The sequence below is a fragment of the Lycium barbarum genome, chromosome 3 (assembly GCF_019175385.1).
Source record: "Lycium barbarum isolate Lr01 chromosome 3, ASM1917538v2, whole genome shotgun sequence".
In the NCBI taxonomy this organism is placed as follows: Eukaryota; Viridiplantae; Streptophyta; class Magnoliopsida; order Solanales; family Solanaceae; genus Lycium; species Lycium barbarum.
In genome coordinates, this window is record NC_083339.1 from 145,307,841 (window position 1) to 145,317,051 (window position 9,211).

The 9,211-nt window shown below is 32.0% G+C and overlaps 1 protein-coding gene across 1 annotated transcript; it reads left to right on the top strand.

Moving 5' to 3' along the window:
• The first annotated feature begins 1,364 nt into the window (after positions 1-1,364).
• LOC132634358 (uncharacterized) lies at positions 1,365-4,667 on the top strand. Its single transcript, XM_060350619.1, has 3 exons — positions 1,365-1,718; positions 3,022-3,132; positions 3,619-4,667. The coding sequence occupies exons 2-3, from the start codon at positions 3,125-3,127 to the stop codon at positions 4,457-4,459; spliced, it is 849 nt and encodes a 282-aa protein (XP_060206602.1). The 5' UTR covers positions 1,365-1,718; positions 3,022-3,124; the 3' UTR covers positions 4,460-4,667.
• The last annotated feature ends 4,544 nt before the right edge of the window (positions 4,668-9,211 follow it).

Sequence of the window (9,211 nt, forward strand, 5' to 3'; positions counted from 1 at the left end):
TCTTTTTCCTGTGAACTTCTCTTTTCTTATTGTGCCGATAAAAGAGGCAAGATTAGATGTAACATATTTGAGCTGGGAAAGACTGCATAATAATTAAACCTTTACGGCACTTTGAAATAAATTCTTTGTTGTTAATTTGTTTGTCTCATTGCTTTGCGTACGAAAAGAAAGAGCCGATATTTATATTCTTTTTCAGAGGATGATATTTATGTTTAATTTCGAAAGGTCAGATGGACTTGTTCCTATTTCTAGCTTTGGTTGCTGACTTGGTACAGAACTTCATGCGGGGGGTGGGGGTAAGGATAAGGATGCTTCTGGTTTCTGATTGAATTCCCTTTAAGGTAGACTATGCTAAGTATTCGTTACAATTTAATCTGTATCTGATTACCATGAGCAACATATGTAGTAAGAGTTCCCCCATTTCTTTCATCACTATTTCAAAAGGCTAAAGCAATGATTAAGTGAATGTTAAGGTTAAATCTAAATTGCATATATCTAAACGTGCTTACTACACTAGTAGTAGGAAATAGGGTGAGCATAGAGCTCTTAAAAAAGAATAGGGTTGGTTGAGTGCCTATTTCTTAAGAGTTAAGCTAATTTACTTTGATAATGTGGATTTTTTTTTTAATTTTTTTTTACGCTATTACATCACTTATTACAAAACAAAGATAAATGGCTTGTTACATTTAAGATAAAATGACACTTCTGGTGTAATCTTTTTAGCTGTCAGTATATAAAAAAACTCATTTCTTAATCTTAATCTGCAACGTTCAAGCTTGAAAATCACTGTTTTCGAATTGTTTTCTCTCTGATCAATTACCATAATTCTTTTCTTGCTTTTGTTTTTCTTTTGCCAATTTTCTTTATTTTAATAACTTGTATTTACACCATTTTCCCTTTAATAGTCGGTAATAGTATTTCCTATCTTTAAGGAGTTGAGATCTTTATTACAAACCCGTAGTTAAACTCAATAATACTCCATGCAATTCATAATAAAGAGCCTAAGATAGATCATCATTGATGTAAACAAATTTCTAAATATTTACTCCCTGTATCCTAATTTGTTTGAATTTTTTCGTTTTTCGAGAGTCAAACTTCTTAGTTTTGACGGTGTGTTTGAATATAGAATCTTTAAATATTTCGAATTAAAATTTACATATTTGGAAATTATGTAACAAGTACTATTAAGTCACCATAATTAATACGGAGTAATTTAAAATATTTAAAAGACATATGAAAAAAATACATCCAAAATTAACTCATTTGACTCTCGAAAAGCGAAAAATATCAAATAATTTGAGTCGCAGGGAGTATATCTTTTTCCATCTCTACATTTTACAATTACTATTAATGACAACATTAGTGGCAGATGTTTTTGAAAGATGTCCTATACAATTTTGGGAATAAAAGTACAGTCAAAGGATTTGCTGCTGAAGGTATCCTCCCTTTGTCTAGAAAGCTTGTCTTTTACCTGCCTAGTGCTGTTTTGTGTGAGTGAGAGAGTAAAGGAGAAAATTTTGAACTTTGAAGAAAGCAAGAAAAAGAAAGAGTGTGTTTTGTTCTTGTTCTTTGGAAACTCCATAGAGAAAATAGCGAAGAGAGGTAAAGCAAGAAAATATCAAGAACCAGAAATTACAAGCTCAGCTCAAGTACAGCAAGAAACAATTAGGGGAGGAGTTATGAGGATGAAACAAGAACCCAGATTAGAGGCTCCTTCAGTAAGAATCTTCAGCTCTACATTTTTGTGATCATATCCTGTTTTTTTGTTTGTTTTTGTTTTTGTTTTTTGTGGTTCAAAGAAGAACAAAAACAAAGGGCTATAATCTCTAAAACTCTAATGACATAAAGATTCTCTCTTTTTTACTTCACTAGCTTGTTTTCTTTCATCTCATTTTCTTAAGACTCATGTTATTGTTTTTTGCTGAGTTAAGGTTGTGTTGCATGTTACATTAACTAAGGCGTGTTAACCTATTTTAGAGGTGCAAAAGTTCAAAAGGATTTAGCTGATTTTTTTGCTAGTGGTTGGTTGGACATTTGGTTGGCATGGTTGGTGAAAAGGTCTTTTTTTTTTTGGTGGAAAGATTTTGGAAATGGTCAAGAATAAAAGTGTGGCTTTCATTTTGATTAGAGATCCATTCTCCAGATTGTGTTTTTAGATTTAATATGTGATTTCGCCTTCATCTTTGGAGGGTCAATAAATGGAAAAATTTAGTGTTTGCGTCATCTTCGTTTAGCAAAGTGACACCCGATTTAAGTTTCCAAAGTCTTGCTTCTAACTTAAGAAGATTATTATATTCAGTAGTAAGAGTCCTTTCAAAATTTTGAAGAAAAAAGCGAACTCTCAATACCAGTGAGACGTCGAAGTAGAGTTCTTTTTTGGTGAAAAATATTCCCAAAGGAAGATTTATTCCAATGGGTTACTTCGTTAGTAAAATCGTCTACTGCATCTATCAATTTTTTTTTAGACTCCCAGGACTCATGAACAATATTTTCAAAATCTGGATGAGAAGTACATATAGTCTCAAACCGAAAAGCTTCAGTTCTCGGCAGGAGGGATGGAGCAGTGGATAAGGGAAGGCAAGGGAGGGGGGGGGGGGCGATGGTCTGGGTGAGTGCGTCGAAGATGGCAAACATTGCTTTCAGGAAATAAATCAATCCATTTATAATTCGCTAAAAGTCTATCCAGATGTTCAAGTATATTGTTTTCACGTTTTATTCTATAAGTCCAGGTAAATCGTGTACCTCTATATACAAGGTCAAGTTCATTGGCACGATCTGTTTGTTCCGACTATTAGCTGATGTGAATAACTTATAAATATATATGTTTGTGCTTTTGGAGAAATATTGCTTGCTATTAATCAAGACAATATTCTAGCACTTGGATTACATATGTACAATGGCTTCGTCGGTTCATGTCAAGTTTTACCTACTATGAAGCTGCTTATTTGGTTTTCCTGTTAGCTCCTACTTAGACAAATAGACTTGCATCAACTAACTGCCCAATCCTTTGTGTTTTGACAGGGTTTTGTGCCTTCACCATCCCGTCCTCAAACTCGCACTTATTTGAAGGCAATCATGGATAATTGTAAGTTTAGGACTGCTACGCTAAGGTCTCCAGTTCGAAATGTTAAGGTACTCTATTGAAACTTTACAAACTGTTCTTGGATAAGTAAGAGTGAACTTTTATTATTAATAGTACCAAGAGTGCGTTAATATGTACAGCCAAAAATTTACTGAACACTCTCAAACTAAGAGAGTCTGTGAAGTCTACACAAGTGTATACACCACTTCCCAGTCAAACATGTTTCGTCGGATATATTTACAGAGGATAGAGAAATATAGTTGTGAGTGGGAGCATATAACTTTGGATGTGTATTTATACTGCTGGACATTTTTTACAGAAGATAGAGAAATATAGTTGTGAGTGGGAGCATATACCTGTAGAGTGTAGAATGATGCTAGTGATGAGTATTTATCTTTAATATTTATACTGCTGGACATTTTTTCTGCAGTCCCCTTTCTAATAATGTTAAAATGGCGTATGATGTATACTTTTCTTTTATTAATGAAATCAATGTAAACATCACTTCTTATTCTACAAGTGTCGCACCCTTCCAGTACTTGTAGTGAGTTTCCTGCTCATCTTATCACTGGAACCTCTCGTACAACAAAAGAAAAGGTTCATGACTCCGTGCATCAATCTATCCTAACAAAGCATGGTCCCTTGGGTGTTGGAAATCAGAAACAGGGGCAACACACTCAAACAGCTCCTTCTTACCCTGAAGTTGTAGTCGAGAACAGTGCAACAGTAAGCAAGGCTGTTGCTGTGTCCAATGCTAATGCCAGAGAACCAGAAACCAGAAGTGGCCAGAGTGGTGCGCGTCCAACAAAATCCATGAGTCTCAACCTCACAAGGATAGCTGCACTTGTGAATGACTATTCATCTGACGATGAGATTGAATCAAGACCCGATGACCTGTCAGTCATGGTTAATGGGTATAAAGTTAAAACGGAAACAGCACCTGTCCTGGAGAAGATCTTCCATAAGTACGGAGATATTGCGAGGAATAGCTCTGTCACTTCAGTGAAGTTCTCTTCATCAGTCCTGGAATTGGTTTGCGACATCTATAACAAATTGGAGGCAACAAATTTGCAAAGCATAAGCTCCACAGAACTCCAATCTATGCTTGCCGAAGCTCGAGATCTTGAGTCTGTCAAAGTAGCTGTCGGGTGGCTCCGTCTAAGGTTGAATGATATCTCCCAAGCCAAGCAACTTCTCCAGGACAGTAGCAAACTGAAGGAGGCAAAAACCAGGAACCTTGTAGTTATGGAGATGAACAAGAAGGGACTGGAAGAATTGGAGGATCAGTTGGCCACTTGCACTGCAACATGTCGTGCTTTGCAAGAAAGAATCCGCCAAAAAAAGGATGAGTGTGGCATTGCCCGTTCTGAGAACTAAAAGATCATGCAGGACTTCACAAATTCGAAGGCTAAGGTGGAAGGTTTCGTCAAGAAGTCCTTGGTCCATGACCTTCTTTGAGCAGCCTGGTGTTTTTGTGGTTGTTTTATCTTAGTTTTTAGTTCCACAAGTAGTATAGTAAGCAGATTCGATAGGAAGTTATAGTATTAGAAAAGGGCGGACTAGAAGTTCATCATATATAGTAATGATTTTTGCCATTATTTTTCCATTGATATTTACTTTCATTTTCAATTAATTATACATAAGATTACTTGATTGAACTAATTTAATAGTATACTAATAATTGAACATCAATCGAGCGACTTAATGAAGAATTAAATGTAAGTGAATGTAAACAACAGATGGTTGCTTCAGCAACTTCTTGTTGTTTATTGTAAACAATCAGTGTTTGTTTAAACAACCACTGGTTGCTTAGTATAATTTACGAAAAGTTGGATTCTTATGTAAACACCAAGTGATTGTCCGAGCAACTTGTACAACCAGTATTTATTTAAATAATCAATGGTTGTTTAATACTTATAAGTTACAAAGAGTAATCCTTATGTAAACAACCGGTGGTTGCTTGAGTAATTTCTTGTTGTTTATTATAAACAACAAGGTTTTGTTTAAGCAACCCCATATTTTTCAAATAACTTGCGGTTGTGCAAGCACAATTTTCAAGTCTAAATAACCACGACTATCATGTCTAAACACCTACATGTTTTAAAGAAAATACAACACTAAAAAGAAGTAATTTTTTTCTAATTTAAGTAGATGCATATGGACATGAATTAGTCTGTTTTCTTTGTAAAGTAATCTTAGGATTAGAACCTAAACTTGCAATGGTTACATGTGTAACCAGAGATAGTTTTTTTAAACAACTCGTGGTTGATCCGTACACAAAATCTAAATTTGCACATGTTGCATACATACACAATCACATTTTTTTTTTAAAACAATTTGAGATTGCTTATACACAATCTGAACTAGCAAAAGTTGCTTGTATGAACAATCACAAATTGTTGTTTATATACAAAGCCTAAATTTGCACAAGTTGCACCCGTAAACAACTACATATTCTCTTAAAATAATTTGAGGTTGTTTACACACATTCATGAATTTGCAAAAGTTTCATGTGTAAATAACCACATATTTTAACAATTCATGATTAATTATTTATACATTTACCTGAACTTACAAAGATTTCAAGTGTAAACAACCACAAGATTTTTAAGAAACATGCGGCTATTTACGTATAAAATAAATAGCCTTGAATTTTAAAAACTATGCATGTACTAGAACAACATAAACAACCATAATTTCTTAAAAAAATCATGATTGTTATGCATTGAACTTGAACTGGTTCATATTCTATGTGTAAACGACAACTGGCTTAAACATATCGTGGTTGTTTATATATTGAACATGTTGGTTCATCTTCTTTTTATACTAGACGACCTATATCCTTGCTGCGCACGGGCCCAACACTTTAGATTATAATACATTTATGTGTATGTAGTTGTTTTTGAATAGTGATAATATATATATATATATATATTATGTTCAAAACACGATTAATATAACATTGTAGTTTGTGCTCCGTATCTAAAATTTTATTATATTAATGTTCGCTATGAACACAAAATCGGCAAATTTATTAATATTTTTTAAAAGAGAAGACTTGTTTAAAAGGAAACTATTTTCTTCTCTTTGGGATAAAACAATAGCAATATTTAAGCATCAGTTGATACTTTCAATTTTAATTTGATTAATTTAAAGGTGTAAAATACTTATTATTTTTTTTATCAAATTTTGATTTGGACAATTCTAATATAAATTATTAAATTAATTTTACATGTTTAAAACGAAACAAAGTAGAAATTGATTTTTTATTTAAACGAAGAAATACTATTTTTTAAGTTTTAGTAAATATTCTCGGTTTAGCTCATTTTACTTGTCATGTTGTCTTTTGCATGGTTTTTTAAGAAAACGTCGATTAGAATTATAATTTGACTAATTTACCTTATTCATTATTTGATCTACATTTGATATATTTTTTTTACGACATTAATTTATTTTCACATTTATTAGAGTAAGAATAAAAATAAAAAAGTAATTAAATTCTATCTTATTTTAAAAATAAATATTTTAAGTATATTTATTTTAGTAAACATAACAAATAAATGACATGGCGGAATAGCAAATACAACAGTTTAATATCTAGATTAGATCTCAGGCTAATATAAAAAAAGAAAGAAAATTGTATGGTTTGACTACTTAACCCTTTGAAGAAAAGCTATTTCATGGATTGACACGCACGTGGTAATGAAATCATCATTATTGACTTAATGAGATACATTGGAAATTACATGAATATTGTTTGATTTTTTAATAGGGGGTGCACTTTTTTTTTGACATTATTAATTTGCACTATTTTTATGCATATATATATATATATATATATATATATATATATATATATATACTATGTTCAAAACACGATTAATATAACATTGTAGTTTGTACTCCGTATCTAAAACTTTATTATATTAGTGTTTACTACGAATATAAAGTCTGCACTTTTTTTTTAACATTATATTTTTTTTAATATGGGGTTCACTTTTTTTTTTATATTGCTTGATTTTGATAATATGGGGTCCATTTTTTTTTTCCCATGAGTTTGGAGATGGTGAGTTCCATTTTTTTTATTGCTCGGTGTTATTTAGTATGGGGCCCACCCTCCGACAGGATTCAATCAAAAAGCTTGTCTTGGACAAGGCCTTCCCCCCCCACTTTTTTTAAGGGACAACGAACGACGAAGCATGGGTCTAAACCCATGCTTTATAAAGTTTTTTTTTTATATTGCTTGGTGTTGTTTAGTATGGGGCCCACCTTTTTGGACATTATTAGTTGGACATTATATATATATATATATATATATATATATATATATATATATAAATATATATTATATGCATAAAAATAGTGCAAACTAATAATGTCCAAAAAGGTGGGCCCCATACTAAACAACACCAAGTAATATAAAAAAAAAAACTTTATAAAGCATGGGTTTAGACCCATGCTTCGTCGTTCGTTGTCCCTTAAAAAAAGAGGGGGGGGGGGGGGGAAGGCCTTGTCCAAGACAAGCTTTTTGATTCAATCCTGTCGGAAGAGAATATTTCGGGGGGTGGGCCCCATACTAAATAACACCGAGCAATAAAAAAAATGGAACTCACCATCTCCAAACTCATGAGAAAAAAATAATGGACCCCATATTATCAAAATCAAGCAATATAAAAAAAAAAGTGAACCCCATATTAAAAAAAATATAATGTTAAAAAAAAAGTGCAGATTTTATATTCGTAGTAAACACTAATATAATAAAGTTTTAGATACGGAGTACAAACTACAATGTTATATTAATCGTGTTTTGAACATAGTATATATATATATATATATACCCCCCCCCCCCCCCCCCCCCCCCCTCTTTTTTTAAGGGACAACGAACGACGAAGCATGGGTCTAAACCCATGCTTTATAAAGTTTTTTTTTTTATATTGCTTGGTGTTGTTTAGTATGGGGCCCACCTTTTTGGACATTATTAGTTTGCACTATTTTTATGCATATAATATATATATATATATACTATGTTCAAAACACGATTAATATAACATTATAGTTCGTGCTCCGTATCTAAAACTTTATTATATTAGTGTTTGCTATGAATACAAAGTCTGCACTTTTTTTTTTATATTGCTTGATTTTGTCAATATGGGATACTATGTTCAAAACACGATTAATATAACATTGTAGGTTGTGCTCCGTATCTAAAACTTTATTATATTAGTGTTTGCTACGAATACAAAGTCTGCACTCTTTTTTTGACATTGTTTGTTTTTTTAATATGGGATTCATTTTTTTTTTATATTGCTTGATTTTGTTAATATGGAGTCCACCCTTTTTTTTTCCCGTGAGTTTGGAGATGGTGGGTTCCACTTTATTTACTTTTTTTTTAAAATATTGATTGGTGTTTTTTTTATTTTTTAATATTGGTTGGTGTTTAATATGGGGATCACACTTTTTTTTTAAATGCTTAATTGGTTGGTGTTTTTTTTTGAATTTTTTAATATTGGTTGGTGTTTAATATGGGGACCACATTTTTTTAAAGTATTTTAAGTATGTTGCTGTACAATAATTCCATTTGCTCCTACTAATGTTGTTGTACAATAATTCCATTTGCTCCCTCTAATGGGTTGATACGCATGTGGCAATGAATCCATCATCATTGATTTAATTGTTTGATTTTCTAAGCATTTTTGTATTTTAAGTATGTTGCTGTACAATAATTTCATTTGCTCTCACTAATGGGTTGATACGCATGTGACAATGAATCCATCATTATTGATTTAATTGTTTGATTTTCTAAGCATTTTTGTATTTTAAGTATGTTGTTGTACAATAATTTCATTTGCTCCCACTAATGGGTTGATACGCATGTGGCAATGAATCCATCATCATTGATTTAATTGTTTGATTTTCTAAGCATTTTTGTATTTTAAGTATGTTGCTGTACAATAATTTCATTTGCTCCCTCTAATGGGTTGATACGCATGTGACAATGAATCAATCATTATTGATTTAATTGTTTGATTTTCTAAGCACTTTTTTTTAACATTGTTTGTTTTTTAATATGGGATTCACTTTTTTTTTTAATATTGCTTGATTTTGTTAATATGGGATCCACTTTTTTTT